This window comes from Rhinatrema bivittatum, chromosome 8 (assembly GCF_901001135.1).
Source record: "Rhinatrema bivittatum chromosome 8, aRhiBiv1.1, whole genome shotgun sequence".
Taxonomy (NCBI): Eukaryota; Metazoa; Chordata; class Amphibia; order Gymnophiona; family Rhinatrematidae; genus Rhinatrema; species Rhinatrema bivittatum.
The window spans coordinates 264,957,887-264,978,609 of NC_042622.1; the positions used below are offsets into that span (position 1 = coordinate 264,957,887).

General features: G+C 44.8%; 1 protein-coding gene across 1 annotated transcript in view; it reads left to right on the forward strand.

Annotated features, from left to right (window-relative positions):
• AHNAK (AHNAK nucleoprotein) overlaps positions 1 to 20,723 on the forward strand; it is a 68,955-nt gene that overhangs the window by 44,742 nt on the left and 3,490 nt on the right. Inside the window, 1 exon segment of the mRNA XM_029614890.1 lies at positions 10,886 to 20,722. Coding sequence (XP_029470750.1) covers positions 10,886 to 20,722 — 9,837 coding nt within the window.

Here is a 20,723-nt window from a genome sequence, read left to right on the forward strand (position 1 = left end):
ACTTTTCAGCTTGGAGAAGAGATGGCTGAGGGGGGATATGATAGAGGTGTTTAAAATCATGAGAGGTCTAGAACGGGTAGATGTGAATTAGTTATTTACTCTTTCGGATAGTAGAAAGACTAGGGGACCCTCCATGAAGTTAGCATGGGGCACATTTAAAACTAATCAGAGAAAGTTCTTTTTTACTCAACGCACAATTAAACTCTGGAATTTGTTGCCAGAGGATGTGGTTAGTGCAGTTAGTATAGCTGTGTTTAAAAAAGGATTGGATAAGTTCTTGGAGGAGAAGTCCATTACCTGCTATTAAGTTCACTTAGAGAATAGCCACTGCCATTAGCAATGGTAACATGGAATAGACTTAATTTTTGGGTACTTGCCAGGTTCTTAGGGCCTGGATTGGCCACTGTTGGAAACAGGATGCTGGGCTTGATGGACCCTTGGTCTGACCCAGTATGGCATTTTCTTATGTTCTTATGTTCTTAAGGTTCTCTTGGTGTTTGGTGTTAGTTCTGACTTGCCTACTTTGATTTGCCTGGAACCGGACTCTGCTTGCCTGCTGCCTGCCCTGACCATTGCCTGGAACCGAACTCTGTTTGCCTGCCGCCTGCCCCGACCATTGCCTGGAACCGGACTCTGTTTGCCTGCCGCCACCCCGACCTTTGCCTGGAACCGGACTCTGCTTGCCTGCCGCCACCCCGACCTTTGCCTGGAACCGGACTCTGCTTGCCTGCCGCCTGCCCCGACCATTGCCTGGAACCGGACTCTGCTTGCCTGCCGCCTGCCCCAATCTTTGCCTGGAACCGGACTCTGCTTGCCTGCCGCCTGCCCTGACCATTGCCTGGACCCGGACTCTGCTTGCCTGCCGCCTGCCCTGACCATTGCCTGGAACCGGACTCTGTTTGCCTGCCGCCACCCCGACCTTTGCCTGGAACCGGACTCTGCTTGCCTGCCGCCTGCCCCGACCATTGCCTGGAACCGGACTCTGCTTGCCTGCCGCCTGCCTCAACCTTTGCCTGGAACCGGACTCTGCTTGCCTGCCGCCTGCCCTGACCATTGCCTGGACCCGGACTCTGCTTGCCTGCCGCCTGCCCTGACCATTGCCTGGAACTGGACTCTGCTTGCTTGCTGCCTGCCTGACCTTTGCCTGGAACCGGACTCTGCTTGCCTGACGCCTGTATTAAGTTACAGCTCCACCTTCCGGGAGGACATTCATCTGGACCGCTCCCCGGTGAGTACCCTCCGGACCAAGGGTCCGGAGGGTACTCACCGGGGGAACAACAAGCTCCAGGAAGTTTATGAGAAAACTGTGCCTGGAGTGGACCGGGGGAACAACAAGCTCCAGGAAGTTTATGAGAAAACTGTGCCTGGAGTGGGTTGAGAAGCTTTTAGGCCAAACTTTACAACCCTGAGTAAATGCAAGCATGAGCAGAATCAGACTAGGTTTTGGTTCTAGATCTGGAATATGGTTGAGGGATGAAAGCGGTTGCACAGCTTAGACCCACTAATAATGGAATTTCACTGAATGTAAGCCATGGCAGTTTTCTATGAGGAAAGTACATAATGAAAAACCCCATAGCCCGACAATGAAGAATTGAGGGCCTGAGGTAATGGAAAATGCACACAGTCATGTAATAATTTATTAGAATGTCTGCGCGTATGCTGGACAGGAAGGTCCTTATGACTGTGGTGTCCAGAAGTGTTGTATAAGGGATTTATGGCAGTGACAGTAATCCCAGTTAGGAAATGTATTGTGAGTCAGGAAGAAGTTAGAGCTCCTTGCATGGACTGACTGTGGTTGTGCAGTTGTCCATGCAAGGAAGAGAGTGAATGATGTTGCACTCCACAGAGAAAGCAAATGTTGCTTACCTGATGTAACAGGTGTTCTCACAAGACAGCAGGATGTTAGTCCTCACAAATGGGTGACATCGAGGATGGAGCCCTGTACAGAAAACTTTTCTGTCAAAGTTTCAACAAGCTTTGACTGACACTGGCACACTGGGTGCACTGAGCATGCCCAGCCTGCAATTATCCCTGTGAGCCACAGGTGTCTCCCTCAGTCTCGTCTTATAGCTAAAAAGCGCAAGCGAAACTAAAATAAAAGTATACAGACCCAACTCCGCGGGGTGGTGGGCGGGTTTCGTGAGGACTAACATCCTGCTGTCTTGTGAGAACACCTGTTACATCAGGTAAGCAACATTTGCTTTCTCACAGGACAAGCAGGATGGTAGTCCTCACAAATGGGTGAGTACCGAGCTGAGGATGCCCGGGAATGCACCAGATACACCGCAGATGCGCAAAGGCGTAACGACTGAGGTGGAAATGGGAACGGAGGGCATCCGCAACACCATAATGGGTTCGTGGAAGGATGTTGGGTAGTGAATTGAAAAAAGTAAGAGTAGGCGGACTGGCCAAACATGGAGCATGCCGGCTAGTCAAATGTAAGCAATAATAGGCTGCGAAGGTATGGAGAGGACTCCAGGCTGCAACCTGATAAAAAAGTACAAGCAGCAGTAACCAAAGGGAAGCTGTTAAGGCTCAGACGGACACAACAGTATGTGGATACCCACAGTGTTGTAGTGAAATGTCTGCTTGTTGGTAGGAAAGGAAATATAGACCACTTAATCAGAAGGATTAGGTCTGTGTGGCCACTGGAAGTAGCAGCTTGACCCTTGCATGAAGGAAAGAGTCAAGTGGAATTCACATGGAATGCAGTGCAATGTAGATAGAATGTAAGCGCAGCATTACTGTCCAGGAATGTGGAAAACCCAGTCTCTCCCTAGGGCGAGAGAGAGAAGTTAGGAAAAATTAATAGAGTATTTCCTGAGGAAAGGAGATACAACATCTACCTGAAAAGGATAGAAAGTTGAATGCGTAGAACTACTCAGTGGCAGAGGAACGGAGTCAGGTGAGTATGGAAAGAGTGCATAACTCACGGACCCTGCTGGCAGGAATGACATTAAGAGGGAAAGAAGTTCCCTTGCCAAACTGTGGAAGAGAGGAATGGAAAGGCTCAAACGTAGAATGTATGAGACTTATAAGGAGAATATATATGTTCATTCCGTGATTAGAGAAATAGAGGCGGCTTGATCAGTGGATAATCCATGGTAAGCCGACTCAGAGAGGATTACCGAAAACGGGAACCCAACTCCCAAAACGATACACCTCCTAAGAGGAAGGTGTATCTATGTGGAGGATGTCTGGAGAACAGAATCCGAGGGAGTAAGAAAAAATGGTGGAAAAGTAAAAGGGGTAATACCTCTTTTTTTTTTTTTTTTTTAGCGTCAGGAGGTAAAGCCTGCCATATTAAACGGCAAGATTTATGTTTAGAAGGTTTTGTGACGCTACCAGAACCTAAGAACATCAGTAAGTCTATGATTTGGGACTGACTGGTGAGGGAATAAAAGGTTACTGATATGATGGATTGAGAAGTATGGGAAGCATACTGATCTCAGTCAGGGAGTGGGGAAAAGAATACTGAACCCCATCCCAGTTCAACATTAGAAGAATGCTGGCTACGAGAGGCAGCAGAAGAGATATATTGAAGAGGCCTTTGATGGAAGAAAAGGCATCTAAGGGAACGCATAGGAAACATGTGTAGGGAGCAGAACCTGTGCATCGTATGGAATGATGCAGACGCAGAGGAAAGTTTAGTTAAACTCAGCGTTAAAAGATTTGCCCTGTACACATGTAATTGAGACCATTCGAGAGGATAGAACCTACGTGGAGAAGGTCAGATAGAGCGTTCATTAAATCTCTTAGATATGTGGCCCAAGGACGCATGAAGTGAACAAGGGCCAAGGGTAGAGCTGCGCAGCTGTCTAGCAGAGCAGCTAAGAGGTTGTGCGTGCTTATGAGTTGGAAAGCACATTGTCCCTATGCTGTCTGTCTGTATGCACAAAGAATTGTTGCAAAAGCAGTATTGGAAGGCATAAGGGCATAACTCATGGGTGCAACGTCCAGGAAGTTTATGAGAAACTATGCTGGAGTGCAATAGATGCATAATGGGTTGACAGCTTTCAGGAGAAACTTTATAACCCTAAGGAATTGCGAGCATGAGTCGAAGGAGACTAGGTCCTAGTTCGAACTGGGATAAGAATCAGGGACGAAAGCAATGAAACCACTTAGGTCCATTGAGTATAGAATGTCACTGAATATAACCCATAGCAGTTTTGAATTATGAGAAAAATGCATAGTGGGAAGAAACCCCATAGCCCAACCATGAAAAGTTGAAAGGTTGAGGTTATGGAAAATATGCGCAGGGACATATAACAATGTATCAGAATGTCTGTGCGCATGCTGGACAAGAGGGTCTTAAGACTGTGGTGTCCAGAAGTGTTACAGAAGGGATTTATGGCAGTGACAGTAATCCCAGTTAGTAAATGTATAGTGAGTCCTGAAAAAAGTGAGAGCTCCTTGCATGTACTGAAAGTGGTTAGCAGTAGTCTATGCAAGGAAAGTGAATGATGTTACACTCCGCAGAGAAAACAGCATTCACCAACAGTGATGCAAGAGACAGTTCACTTACCGAAGCTGGTGCCGGCGGCAGAGCTTGGGGTTGTAATGTTGACTCACCATAAAGCACATAGAAACATTAAAATAATGTACTTACTGCAGTATGGAGTGATGGTAACCAAAGATACCATTGTACCTGTGACGTCTAAAGAAAGTTGGATTTTCTTAGGTCCAGGATGTGCGGAGAGTAACTATTTTCTGTTAAAAGAAAGAATAGTGCAATTAAAACTCCCCAACCCCCCTCCCTTCTCCCCTCTGCACTTCGTAGCGCCTGGGGGAGTGTACCGGGACTTTGGTACAAGGTGGGGTGGCCGCTCTGATATCTGACCAGATGGGAGACCAGGAGGTGTCCCAATGGAGGATATCATGTAGGCTCCTGCAGGTGTGTGAGCGGTAAGTGGTACCCGCATTTCTGTATGCTGTACAAGGAGACACTGAGACCTGTGGCCAGGCCTCAAGGTGGACTTGTACATGGGGCAATGGTTGCTGAATCTCATGTTTAGCAGATCAGCCAATGCAGCTGGACCTTGGTTGGGAGGGAACCAAGAGTCAGAGCATTGGTCGGCACAGGGACTTGTTACTGACAAGAGAAGAAGCCCTGCTGCAATCCCAAGAAGATAGAGGGGTTCTCCTGATATTGTGGCTAACATAGCTAACATAGTGATATGTGACACTAATACAGTTCTAAAAGGCACATGACCCAGAACTTTTCGAACCACGGTCCGAATGGGAGAACACAACTCTATGGGAATGCCGCCGAAGCGGGTACTTACCATCCGACGTGGATCGCCGCAAGACGAGCCGGTGAAGATTGTTGACCCCGACGGTCTCCGAAGTCCTCGAGGGTAAGGCCGGGGACGTAAACGTCCATCTCGCTCTGAAACCCGGTATGGTGGCACAGGTACAGAGGAGACAGGCCAGGCGTGAGTGGCGTTTAGACTGCTAAGTGTAACAGATGGCCATAGTCCCACACCACTTGACGGTGGGGCACGCCAGGAACAGAGGAGCCCTAACGGAACTCATGTTCCCTTCCCTCGTCACAGCGGCTCGATGTGTCGTGACGCCAATGCAGAAGCTGTCGGACCTGGATCCGGAAGTTCTGGATCACCAAGGACTGCCAAAACTGTAGGAACAGTGCTGATGGCAGTGGTGATGTCGCTCTGCCCGAGCGTTGTCCAGCCTGGAGAAGGATGGCACCGATGTGCTGGATGGCGTCAGCGGCGGACGATCACGATGTCGGCGATGATGGGTGCCACGGTGCTCGGCCCGGTCTTTCCCCAGCGCCGAGATTGAAGCCCTCGTCGTCCTGGAAGGCGATCGATGACGAACTGTCAGCACGCCTGCTCTGCTCCTGACACAATGGAGTGTCTTAAGCTAATACGGGGCTTAAAAAAGAACCCAAAGCGTGGAGCAATGTGAGGAGGCGAGGGTATTATGTGGCGGTGCTATGTCGGTATTGACGATATTGAAGGCAACCTAAGGGGCTTCGAGGATATCATCAAAATGGGTATGAAAAATCGTCGATGACTAGCCAGGAGAATGATGACAGTGACGGGCACTGACAGCAGTGGCATAGGTATCTTTGAAACGATGTGGAATCGAATAATCGAAAAACATTGCCGTTATTGAAAAAGATACCGGCATCGACTGAGTCGAAGTCGAATCAATAGGGCGTCAAGGACACCGAAGGAAAACTGAGGTGTCGAGGGCATTGATGCATGGAGGCGGGCATTTATGCCGTTTGTGGCATGGCCACGGGCATCAACTATAGGGCCACAGACGTTGACGGTATCGATTTGGACAGACTCAGATTTCCAAGTGTACATGGCATCGGTGCCCCAGACACGTGTGTCGGTGGCATCGATATGGACACGTATGGAATCGATGGCATGGATTTCCCAGTCGATGAATTCCATCCCGGCATCAACGCCAGTCCTGGAATCGGCATGGGCATCGATGCCAGCCATAAGGCTGGCATTGGCATCAACGCCCATCCACGGAATCGAGCCGGCATGGATACCCACCGATGGGACCCACCTGGGCATCGAATTTCACCGATGGGAGCAGCCTGGCATCGACTGCCCTCGATGGATGCATTCTAACATAGATGCCCATGGATGAAACACCTGGGCATCGGTGTCCATCGATGCAAAAGGACCCGGCACCGATGCCATCGACGGACGGCCATCCGGCACCAATGCCATCGACGGACAAGCCATCCGGCACCGATGTCCATCGATGGGGACTATCCGGCACCGATGTCCACCGATGGGGACCATCCGGCATCGATGCCCACCGACGAATCGATGTGGCACCGATGCCCACCGATGGAAAAGGGCTGGACATCGGTGGGGAGGATGGGGCATCGATGGCATCCCCAAAAGGGGGGGGTGGCATCGATGAAGTGACCCTGGGATCGTTAAAAAGTGTCTCGGGCAGCGGTGGCAGCGACCCGAGTATGCATGGCAGTGACTAACAGCGTGTGCGTCAATGGCATGCATCCGGGTAGGGACGGCACCGAGGAAGCCCAAGGAAAAAAACAGTGCGTAGGAGGAAAAAGCCTGGTAGCACTGAAAAGCAAAAAACATGGATAAAGGCATCAGGGCACCGTGGGGGGAGGGGCGCTGATGACATATAAAAGCCCAGGGCGGTTTAGGAGGGTCCCGGTGTAGCGATAGGGTATCGACTGCGTGAGGGTACCAGGGAACGAAGGACTTGAAGCTACAGAAGTCCTAAAGTTAAGGAAAAAATCCCTACCCCACTAGCATAAGCAAGCAGAGTGTCACAGAGATACTCGCAAGCTGTTTAAAGCTAACTGAAAAATGGGGGAAGGGAAGGCTTCAGTCAGTTAACAGCCTTAAGATAGTGACAGGAACCGACCGAAAAATAAGAATTAGTACTCACCGAGCGTCGTAAAAACTTACGCGGAGGGAGACCTGTGCAGGGAAAAGTGTTTTTTGAAGTGAAAAGTTAAGTGTTTCCATGAGGTAATTAGTTAAAAAATCCTCACAGAGCTCCAACCGCTATGCTGACTGCAGAGCGGAAAAAAGAAGACTGAGGGAGACACCTGTGGCACACAGGGATAATTGCAGGCTGGGCATGCTCAGTGCACCCAGTGTGCCAGTGTCAGTCAAAGCTTGTTGAAACTTTGACAGAAAAGTTTTCCGTACAGGGCTCCATCCTCGATGTCACCCATTTGTGAGGACTACCATCCTGCTTGTCCTGTGAGAAACAGCAGTCACCAATAGTGATTTAATGTAATACTCCAGTTGCCGAAGCTGATGCCAGCAGCAGAGCTTGGGTTTGTAATATTGTTGACTCACCATAAAGCACATAGAATGATTAGAGTAATGTACTTACTGCAATCTGGAAGCATGGAAACAGGAGTTTCCATTTTACCTGTGACTTCTGAAGAAAGTTGGTATTTCTGAGGTCCAGGATGTGTGGAGAGAGACTACTTTCTGTTGAAAGAAAGAATAGTGTAATTAAACTCCCCAACCCCCCTCCCTTCCCCTCTCTGCGCTTCGTAGCGCCTGGGGGAGTGTACCGGGACTTTGGTACAAGGTGGGGTGGCCGCTCTGATATCCGGCCAGTTGGGAGACCAGGGGGTGTCCCAGTGGAGGGGCTGAAGTAATCTGGATATCATGTAAGCTCCCACGGGAGTGTGAGCGGTAAAGTCGTACCCGCATTTCTGTGTGCTGTACAAGGCGACACGGAGACCTGATGTCAGGCTTCAAGGTGGACTTGTACTTGAGGCAATATTTGCTGAAGCACGTGTTTAGCAGATCAGCGAACGCACCTGAACTTTGGTTTTGAAGCAGAAACCAGAAGACAGAGCATTAATCAGTACAGAGCCTCATTGCTGAAAAAGGGGGGAAGCCCTGACGCAGTCCCAAAGAAATGATAGAGGGGTTCTCCTGGTATTGTGGCTGACATAGCTAGCATAGCAATATGTGACACTAATACAGTTCTTGAAAGGCACATGACCCAGAACTTTTCAAACCATGTGGCCCGAATTAGAGAACATATCTCAATGGGAATGCCGCAGAAGCGGGTACTTACCATCCGACGTGGATCGCTGCAGGACAAGCCGCTGAAGATTGCTATCTCTGTCGATCTCCAGAGTCCTCGAGGGGTAGCCCATGGATGTAAACGTCCTCTCAACTCTGATGCCTGGTATGGTGGCATAGGTACAGAGGAGACAGGCTGGGCGTGATTGGTGCTTGGACTGTTAATTAAAACAGAGGGCCACAATCCCGCACCTATAACGGTGGGGCACGCTGGGAACAGGGGAGCCAATTAACGAGCTCATGATCACACCCTCGTCGCAGTGGCTCGATGTGTCGTGACGCCAATGCAGAATCCGTCGGACCTCGATCCGGTGTTTCTGGAGCACCAAGGACTGCCAAAACTGTACGGAACAGTGCTGATGGCAGTGGTGATGTTGCTGTGCCCAAGCATTGTCCAGCCTCGAAGGATGGCACCGATGTGCTGAATGGCGTCAGCGGCGGATGATCACTGTGTCGGCGACGATGGGTGCCATGGTGCTCAGCCTGGTCTTTCCCCAGCGCCGAGATGGAAGCTCTCGCTGTCCTGGATGGTGATAGATGACAGATGTCAGGACGCCTGCTCTGCTAATACGGGGCTTTAAAAAGAACCCAAAGTGTGGAGCATTGTGTGCAGGCGAGGGCATTACGTGGCGGTGCTATGTCGGTATTGACCGTATCGATGGCCGAAGCGGCCTCGAGGGTATCATTAAAATGGATATGAAAAAACGTCGATGACTCGGCTAGAGTAATGATGACTGTGACAGAGCACTGACAGCGTCGGCATAGGTATCTACGGGAACGATGTGGCATCGAATAGTCGAAAAAAACATCGTTATCGAAAAGAGATACCGGCATCGACGGAGGCAATGACCGCATCAATAGGAACGTCGAAGACACCGATGGGAACGACGTGGGTGTCGAGGGCATCGATGTATGGGGACTGGCGCTGATGCCCTTGGTGGCATAGCCAAGGGCATCGACAGTATGGCCACGGACATTGACGGTATCGATTGGACTGACTTGGGTAGCAAAAGTTTGCATGGTATCGGCGCCACAGACAAGGATGTCGATGGCACCAACATGGGCACTGATGGAATCGATGTTGGCATGGACCCCATGGATGGAAGTGACATTGACATCGATGGAATCCATTTTGGCATCGATGCCAGCCATGGAATTGGCATTGGCATCGATGGCATCCATGGAAAGGTATTGGCATGGATGCCCATCGATGGAATCGACCTGGGCATCGATTTCCACCAATTGAATCGACCTTGCATCGATGCCCATTGATGGAAAGGCTCTGGACCTCAATGGCATCCATAACTTAAGGGATGGCATTGAGGAAAGTGACCTCGGCATCGATGGAAGTGTCCCGGGCAACGGTGGCATCGACCCGAGTATGGATGGCAGCGACAAGACAAGGTGTGCGTCGAGGGCATTCACCTGGGTAAAGGCGGCACCGAAGGAGCCCAAGGAAAAATCAGTGCCAAGGAGGAAAAACCTGGCAGCACTGATAAAAATGATGCAGGGAGGATGGCATCAGGGTACCGCGGGGGAAGGGGTACTGATGGCATCTAAAAATCCAGGGCAGTCTGAGAGGGGGTACCGATGGTAGCGATGGGGCATCAACTGCGCGAGGGTACCGGGGAACGAAGGACCCAAATCTACAGGAGCCCTGGCGGCAACGGAAACCGTGGAAGTCCCTGTCCCACTAGCGCTAATAGCCAAGCAGAGTGTCACAGAGAGACACTCGCAGGCTATGTGTAGCTAACTGAAAAAATAGGGAGAGGGAAGGCCTCAGTCAGTTAGCAGGCCAGAAATGTGACAGGAACCGACTGAAAAATAAGTCATAGTACTCACCAAGCATCGTAAAAATGTACGCGGAGGGAGACCCCTGCAGGGAAAAGTGTCTGTTGAAGTAAAAAGTTAAGTATTTCTGGAGGAAAAATGTTAAAAATTCCTCACAGAGCTCCAAGCGCTATGCTTACTGCAGAGCGGAAAAAACAATACTGAGGGAGACACTTGTGGCTCACAGGGATAATTGCAGGCTGAGCATTCTCAGTGCACTCAGTGTGCCAGTTTCAGTCAAAGCTTTGTAGAAACTTTGACAGAAAAGTTTTCCGTACAGGGCTCCATCCTGTGATGTCACCCATATGTGAGGACTACCATCCTGCTTGTCTGTGAGAAGACTCAAAATATCAATTGATTTATAGAGCAATTTAACACTATGATCTGTCCTGCCTGAAAGTTTTGCATAAGAAATTACAAGTAAAATTTCACTGTGTCTGAATTATATATGCATTTACTTGTTTTGTTTGTAGAGTGGGGATGATGAAGATTACAGGCGAATTTACACAAAGAAAATAAAACCACGTCTTAAATCAGATGACATGCCGGACATAGAACCTATGGAAACACAAAGCAGGACCATAACAGTTACCAGAAAAGTTACCGCATACACTGTGGATGTAACTGGGCCGGAAGAAGTGAAAGAAATTGATATCAGCAGTCCTGAATTTAAGATTAAAATTCCAAGGCAAGAATTTACAGAATTCTCGAAAATGGATCAGGAAAGAGAAGAGAAAAAGACAGTGATCAAAATACCGCAAACTGATGTAAGTGGGAAACACTTGCAAATGAGAGACATAGGGATTGATTTAAAAAGTACGACATTTTCTGGACCAACTGCTGAATCATTAAGTAGGAAAGTTGATGTAGGTGCATCTGATGTCCATAAAAGAGAAGCCATTTTGGGAAAACCTGACATAAATATCTCTAAACCTCCTATCAGAGATTCAGATGTTAATATCAGAAGTGATTTAAATATACCATCTGACATGGAAGAGAAAAACAAGTTACCAAGATTTGATATATCAGGACATAAGCTGAAGAGCCCTGATGTTGATGTTAAACTGACTGAAAAAGGCATTTCTATAAAACCAGATGTTGACATTAAGGTTCCAAATGTTGATATTCAAGCACACATTTCTCCACCAAAGAATGAAGCAAATGTTAAAATGCCTGAGGTTAACTTGATGAGCCCCAAGATAAAAGTTGATACCAAGACTCCTAAAATTAACTTCCAAGGGCTACAGGGAGAATTGTCAATGCCTCAGTTTAAACTCTCAGGTACAGAAATGAAAGCTCTAGATCCAAGTATCTCCACCTCAAAGACTGAAGCAGGTATTAAAGCCCCAACAGTTGACGGGACCAGTCCAAAAATTATGGACATTAAAACAAAAGAATTTGAGATAAAAACTCCAGGTGCTGACACTGAAAATTACGAGGTAAAATTCAACATACCTGTAACCAAGTTGCCTAAATTTGGTTTTTCCGAAAACACAGCATCAGGTTATGATATTCATACCAATGTGTCAAAGGCAGACAATGAGTCCGATATCAAAGCTCCACAAATAGGCATTTCTAGAACAAATATAAAAAGCAATATCAGTGTTCCAAAAATGGCCATTAATGTACCAGATGTTGACACTAAAGTGCCTGAAGGAAAAGTAAAGATAGCTAAGATTGATTTCACAAAATTTGGTATCTCTGAAGCTGAAATAAAACTTCCAAGTAGTGATCTGGAAATATCAGGCCCAAAATTAGACATTGATGAAAAAAGAGTTGGCACTGAAGATTCAGAAAGAAAACTAACAGGTTCAAAATTCAGTCTCAATACAATGCATTCACTAAATGATCATGTGACTGATGTAGCCATTCCTGATGTTGATTTGAACCTCAAAGGACCGAAATTGAAGACTGATGTAGGTATATCAGGTCCTAAGATAGCAAGTGATGAGCAAGTTCCAAAAGTAGACATCAAAGGTACTGAATTGGACATTAAAGCTCCCAGTATAGACATTGAAGGACCTAAAGGGCAGGGAAACTTATATTTTCCTAAATTTAATATTCCTAAGTATGGAATATCAGAAATCAAGCCTAAATCTCCTGATGTAGATGCCAAATTTCCAAAAGGTGACATAGATATTTCTGGTCCTAGCGTTGACCTTAGAGGCCCAGAAATTTCAAAAATTAGGCTCCCTACAATGCCTTCACTGAATGTTCATGCGCTTGATGTATCGATTCCTGATGTTGACTTGAAACTAAAAGGCCCAAAATGGAAGGGGGATGTAGATATATCAGGTCCTAAGATAGAAGGTGAAGTGAAGCACCCAAAAGTAGACATCAAGAGTCCTAAATTGGATGTTCATGCTCCTGATATAGATATTGAAGGACCTGAGGGGAAGAAAGAATTTAAAATGTCTGGGTTTGGAATATCAGGCTCTAAACCAAAAGGACCTGATGCAGATGTCAAACTTCCAAAAGGTGACATTGACATTTCTGGTCCTAGCGTTGACTTTAAAGGCCCAGAAGTTCCAAAATTTAAGCTTCCTGCAATGCCTTCACTGAATGTTAATGCGCCGGATATATCCATTCCTCATGTTGACTTGAATGTGAAAGGCCCGAAATGGAAAGGGGATGTAGATGTTTCAGGTCCTAATATAGAAGGTGATGTGAAAATCCCAAAAGTAGACATCAAGTCTCCTGAATTGGATGTTAATGCTCCTGATATAGACATTGAAGGGAAGAAAGGCTTAAAATTTCCTAAATTGAAAATGCCTAAAATTGGAATAAAAAGCCCCAAACTTGAAGGTCCTGATGTAGATGCCAGCCTTCCAAAAGGCGACATTGAAATTTCTGGTCCAAAAGTAGATATAAATGCTCCAGGTGTTAATATTGAAGGCCCAGAAGGGAAACTGAAAACTCCTAACATTTCTATGCCATCAATACATGTACCAAAGGTTTCCATGCCTGATGTTGACTTGAACCTGAAAGGCCCAAAATGGAAGGGGGATGTAGATATATCAGGTCCTAAGTTAGAAGGTGAATTGAAAGCCCCAAAATTAGACATCCAGAGTCCTGAATTGAATGTTAATGCTCCACATATAGATATTGAAGGCCCTGAGGTGAGAGAAAAATTAAAAATGCCTAAATTTAAAATGCCTGGGTTTGGAATGTCTGCCCCCAAATTTGAAGGTCCTGATGTAGATGTCAAACTTCCAAAAGGTGACATTGATATTTCTGGTCCTAGTGTTGACTTTAAAGGCCCAGAAGTTCCAAAATTTAAGCTCCCTGCAATGCCTTCACTGAATGTTCATGCGCCGGATATATCCATTCCTCATTTTGACATGAATGTGAAAGGCCCGAAATGGAAAGGGGATGTAGATGTTTCAGGTCCTAATATAGAAGGTGATGTGAAAATCCCAAAAGTAGACATCAAGTGTCCTGAATTGGATGTTAATGATCCTGATGTAGACATTGAAGGGAAGGGAGGCTTAAAATTTCCTAAAATGAAAATGCCTAAAATTGGAATAAAAAGCCCCAAACTTGAAGGTCCTGATGTAGATGCCAGCCTTCCAAAAGGCGACATTGAAATTTCTGGTCCAAAAGTAGATATAAATGCTCCAGGTGTTAATATTGAAAGCCCAGAAGGGAAACTGAAATCTCCTAAAATTTCTATGCCATCAATACATGTCCCAAAGATTTCCATGCCTGATGTTGACTTGAACCTGAAAGGCCCAAAATGGAAGGGGGACGTAGATATATCAGGGCCTAAGTTTGAAGGTCATGGGAAAATCCCAGAAGTAGACATCAAGGGTCCTGAGTTGGATGTAAATGCTCCACATATAGATATTGAAGGACCTGAGGCAAGGAAAAAATTTAAAATGCCTAAATTTAAAATGCCTGGGTTTGGAATATCTGCCCCAAAACTTGAAGGTCCTGATATAGACGCCAGCCTTCCAAAAGGCGACATTGAAATTTCTGGTCCAAAAGTAGATATAAATGCTCCAGGTGTTAATATTGAAGGCCCAGAAGGGAAACTGAAAACTCCTAAAATTTCTATGCCATCAATACATGTACCAAAGGTTTCCATGCCTGATATTGACTTGAACTTGAAAGGCCCAAAATGGAAGGGGGATGTAGATATATCAGGTCCTAAGTTAGAAGGTGATTTGAAAGCCCCCAAATTAGACATCCAGAGTCCTGAATTGGATGTAAATGCTCCACATATAGATATTGAAGGCCCTGAGGCAAGGAAAAAATTTAAAATGCCTAAATTTAAAATGCCTGGGTTTGGAATATCTGTTCCCAAACTTGAAGGTCCTGATATAGACGCCAGCCTTCCAAAAGGCGACATTGAAATTTCTGGTCCAAAAGTAGATATAAATGCTCCAGGTGTTAATATTGAAGGCCCAGAAGGGAAACTGAAAACTCCTAAAATTTCTATGCCATCAATACATGTACCAAAGGTTTCCATGCCTGATATTGACTTGAACTTGAAAGGCCCAAAATGGAAGGGGGATGTAGATATATCAGGTCCTAAGTTAGAAGGTGATTTGAAAGCCCCAAAATTAGACATCCAGAGTCCTGAATTGAATGTTAATGCTCCACATATAGATATTGAAGGACCTGAGGGGACGGAAAAATTAAAAATGCCTAAATTAAAAATGCCTGGGTTTGGAATGTCTGCCCCCAAATTTGAAGGTCCTGATGTAGATGTCAAACTTCCAAAAGGTGACATTGATATTTCTGGTCCAAGTGTTGACGTTAAAGGCCCACACGTTCCAAAATTTAAGCTCCCTGCAATGCCTTCACTGAATGTTCATGCGCCGGATATATCCATTCCTCATTTTGACATGAATGTGAAAGGCCCGAAATGGAAAGGGGATGTAGATGTTTCAGGTCCTAATATAGAACGTGATGTGAAAATCCCAAAAGTAGACATCAAGTGTCCTGAATTGGATATTAATGATCCTGATATAGACATTGAAGGGAAGGGAGGCTTAAAATTTCCTAAAATGAAAATGCCTAAAATTGGAATAAAAAGCCCTAAACTTGAAGGTCCTGATGTAGATGCCAGCCTTCCAAAAGGCGACATTGAAATTTCTGGTCCAAAAGTAGATATAAATGCTCCAGGTGTTAATATTGAAGGCCCAGAAGGGAAACTGAAAACTCCTAAAATTTCTATGCCATCAATACATGTACCAAAGGTTTCCATGCCTGATATTGACTTGAACTTGAAAGGCCCAAAATGGAAGGGGGATGTAGATATATCAGGTCCTAAGTTAGAAGGTGATTTGAAAGCCCCAAAATTAGACATCCAGAGTCCTGAATTGGATGTAAATGCTCCACATATAGATATTGGAGGACCTGAGGGGACGGAAAAATTAAAAATGCCTAAATTTAAAATGCCTGGGTTTGGAATGTCTGCCCCCAAATTTGCAGGTCCTGATGTAGATGTCAAACTTCGAAAAGGTGACATTGATATTTCTGGTCCTAGTGTTGACTTTAAAGGCCCAGAAGTTCCAAAATTTAAGCTCCCTGCAATGCCTTCACTGAATGTTAATGCGCCGGATATATCCATTCCTCATTTTGACATGAATGTGAAAGGCCCGAAATGGAAAGGGGATGTAGATGTTTCAGGTCCTAATATAGAAGGTGATGTGAAAATCCCAAAAGTAGACATCAAGTGTCCTGAATTGGATGTTAATGATCCTGATATAGACATTGAAGGGAAGGGAGGCTTAAAATTTCCTAAAATGAAAATGCCTAAAATTGGAATAAAAAGCCCCAAACTTGAAGGTCCTGATGTAGATGCCAGCCTTCCAAAAGGCAACATTGAAATTTCTGGTCCAAAAGTAGATATAAATGCTCCAGATGTTAATATTGAAGGCCCAGAAGGGAAACTGAAAACTCCTAAAATTTCTATGCCATCAATACATGTACCAAAGATTTCCATGCCTGATGTGGACTTAAACCTGAAAGGCCCAAAATGGAAGGGGGACGTAGATATATCAGGGCCTAAGTTTGAAGGTCATGGGAAAATCCCAGAAGTAGACATCAAGGGTCCTGAGTTGGATGTAAATGCTCCACATATAGATATTGAAGGCCCTGAGGCAAGGAAAAAATTTAAAATGCCTAAATTTAAAATGCCTGGGTTTGGAATATCTGCCCCCAAACTTGAAGGTCCTGATATAGACGCCAGCCTTCCAAAAGGCGACATTGAAATTTCTGGTCCAAAAGTAGATATAAATGCTCCAGGTGTTAATATTGAAGGCCCAGAAGGGAAACTGAAAACTCCTAAAATTTCTATGCCATCAATACATGTACCAAAGGTTTCCATGCCTGATATTGACTTGAACTTGAAAGGCCCAAAATGGAAGGGGGATGTAGATATATCAGGTCCTAAGTTAGAAGGTGATTTGAAAGCCCCAAAATTAGACATCCAGAGTCCCGAATTGGATGTAAATGCTCCACATATAGATATTGGAGGACCTGAGGGGACGGAAAAATTAAAAATGCCTAAATTTAAAATGCCTGGGTTTGGAATGTCTGCCCCCAAATTTGCAGGTCCTGATGTAGATGTCAAACTTCCAAAAGGTGACATTGATATTTCTGGTCCTAGTGTTGACTTTAAAGGCCCAGAAATTCCAAAATTTAAGCTCCCTGCAATGCCTTCACTGAATGTTCATGCGCCGGATATATCCATTCCTCATTTTGACATGAATGTGAAAGGCCCGAAATGGAAAGGGGATGTAGATGTTTCAGGTCCTAATATAGAAGGTGATGTGAAAATCCCAAAAGTAGACATCAAGTGTCCTGAATTGGATGTTAATGATCCTGATATAGACATTGAAGGGAAGGGAGGCTTAAAATTTCCTAAAATGAAAATGCCTAAAATTGGAATAAAAAGCCCCAAACTTGAAGGTCCTGATGTAGATGCCAGCCTTCCAAAAGGCGACATTGAAATTTCTGGTCCAAAGGTAGATATAAATGCTCCAGATGTTAATATTGAAGGCCCAGAAGGGAAACTGAAAACTCCTAAAATTTCTATGCCATCAATACATGTACCAAAGATTTCCATGCCTGATGTGGACTTAAACCTGAAAGGCCCAAAATGGAAGGGGGACGTAGATATATCAGGACCTAAGTTTGAAGGTCATGGGAAAATCCCAGAAGTAGACATCAAGGGTCCTGAGTTGGATGTTAATGCTCCACATATAGATATTGAAGGACCTGAGGCAAGGAAAAAATTTAAAATGCCTAAATTTAAAATGCCTGGGTTTGGAATATCTGTCCCCAAACTTGAAGGTCCTGATATAGACGCCAGCCTTCCAAAAGGCGACATTGAAATTTCTGGTCCAAAAGTAGATATAAATGCTCCAGGTGTTAATATTGAAGGGCCAGAAGGGAAACTGAAAACTCCTAAAATTTCTATGCCATCAATACATGTACCAAAGGTTTCCATGCCTGATATTGACTTGAACTTGAAAGGCCCAAAATGGAAGGGGGATGTAGATATATCAGGTCCTAAGTTAGAAGGTGATTTGAAAGCCCCAAAATTAGACATCCAGAGTCCTGAATTGGATGTAAATGCTCCACATATAGATATTGAAGGCCCTGAGGCAAGGAAAAAATTTAAAATGCCTAAATTTAAAATGCCTGGGTTTGGAATATCTGCCCCCAAACTTGAAGGTCCTGATATAGACGCCAGCCTTCCAAAAGGTGACATTGAAATTTCTGGTCCAAAAGTAGATATAAATGCTCCACGTGTTAATATTGAAGGCCCAGAAGGGAAACTGAAAACTCCTAAAATTTCTATGCCATCAATACATGTACCAAAGGTTTCCATGCCTGATATTGACTTGAACTTGAAAGGCCCAAAATGGAAGGGGGATGTAGATATATCAGGTCCTAAGTTAGAAGGTGATTTGAAAGCCCCCAAATTAGACATCCAGAGTCCTGAATTGGATGTAAATGCTCCACATATAGATATTGGAGGACTTGAGGGGACGGAAAAATTAAAAATGCCTAAATTTAAAATGCCTGGGTTTGGAATGTCTGCCCCCAAATTTGCAGGTCCTGATGTAGATGTCAAACTTCCAAAAGGTGACATTGATATTTCTGGTCCTAGTGTTGACTTTAAAGGCCCAGAAGTTCCAAAATTTAAGCTCCCTGCAATGCCTTCACTGAATGTTCATGCGCCGGATATATCCATTCCTCATTTTGACATGAATGTGAAAGGCCCGAAATGGAAAGGGGATGTAGATGTTTCAGGTCCTAATATAGAAGGTGATGTGAAAATCCCAAAAGTAGACATCAAGTGTCCTGAATTGGATGTTAATGATCCTGATATAGACATTGAAGGGAAGGGAGGCTTAAAATTTCCTAAAATGAAAATGCCTAAAATTGGAATAAAAAGCCCTAAACTTGAAGGTCCTGATGTAGATGCCAGCCTTCCAAAAGGCGACATTGAAATTTCTGGTCCAAAAGTAGATATAAATGCTCCAGGTGTTAATATTGAAGGCCCAGAAGGGAAACTGAAAACTCCTAAAATTTCTATGCCATCAATACATGTACCAAAGGTTTCCATGCCTGATATTGACTTGAACTTGAAAGGCCCAAAATGGAAGGGGGATGTAGATATATCAGGTCCTAAGTTAGAAGGTGATTTGAAAGCCCCAAAATTAGACATCCAGAGTCCCGAATTTGATGTAAATGCTCCACATATAGATATTGGAGGACCTGAGGGGACGGAAAAATTAAAAATGCCTAAATTTAAAATGCCTGGGTTTGGAATGTCTGCCCCCAAATTTGCAGGTCCTGATGTAGATGTCAAACTTCCAAAAGGTGACATTGATATTTCTGGTCCTAGTGTTGACTTTAAAGGCCCAGAAGTTCCAAAATTTAAGCTCCCTGCAATGCCTTCACTGAATGTTCATGCGCCGGATATATCCATTCCTCATTTTGACATGAATGTGAAAGGCCCGAAATGGAAAGGAGATGTAGATGTTTCAGGTCCTAATATAGAAGGTGATGTGAAAATCCCAAAAGTAGACATCAAGTGTCCTGAATTGGATGTTAATGATCCTGATATAGACATTGAAGGGAAGGGAGGCTTAAAATTTCCTAAAATGAAAATGCCTAAAATTGGAATAAAAAGCCCCAAACTTGAAGGTCCTGATGTAGATGCCAGCCTTCCAAAAGGCGACATTGAAATTTCTGGTCCAAAAGTAGATATAAATGCTCCAGATGTTAATATTGAAGGCCCAGAAGGGAAACTGAAAACTCCTAAAATTTCTATGCCATCAATACATGTACCAAAGATTTCAATGCCTGATGTGGACTTAAACCTGAAAGGCCCAAAATGGAAGGGGGACGTAGATATATCAGGGCCTAAGTTTGAAGGTCATGGGAAAATCCCAGAAGTAGACATCAAGGGTCCTGAGTTGGATGTTAATGCTCCACATATAGATATTGAAGGACCTGAGGCAAGGAAAAAATTTAAAATGCCTAAATTTAAAATGCCTGGGTTTGGAATATCTGCCCCCAAACCTGAAGGTCCTGATATAGATGCCAGCCTTCCAAAAGGCGACATTGAAATTTCTGGTCCAAAAGTAGATATAAATGCTCCAGGTGTTAATATTGAAGGCCCAGAAGGGAAACTGAAAACTCCTAAAATTTCTATGCCATCAATACATGTACCAAAGGTTTCCATGCCTGATATTGACTTGAACTTGAAAGGCCCAAAATGGAAGGGGGATGTAGATATATCAGGTCCTAAGTTAGAAGGTGATTTGAAAGCCCCAAAATTAGACATCCAGAGTCCTGAATTGGATGTAAATGCTCCACATATAGATATTGAAGGCCCTGAGGCAAGGAAAAAATTTAAAATGCCTAAATTTAAAATGCCTGGGTTTGGAATATCTGCCCCCAAACCTGAAGGTCCTGATATAGACGCCAGCCTTCCAAAAGGCGACATTGAAATTTCTGGTCCAAAAGTAGATATAAATGCTCCCGGTGTTAATATTGAAGGCCCAGAAGGGAAACTGAAAACTCCTAAAATTTCTATGCCATCAATACATGTACCAAAGGTTTCCATGCCTGATATTGACTTGAACTTGAAAGGCCCAAAATGGAAGGGGGATGTAGATATATCAGGTCCTAAGTTAGAAGGTGAATTGAAAGCCCCAAAATTAGACATCCAGAGTCCTGAATTGGATGTAAATGCTCCACATATAGATATTGGAGGACCTGAGGGGACGGAAAAATTAAAAATGCCTAAATTTAAAATGCCTGGGTTTGGAATGTCTGCCC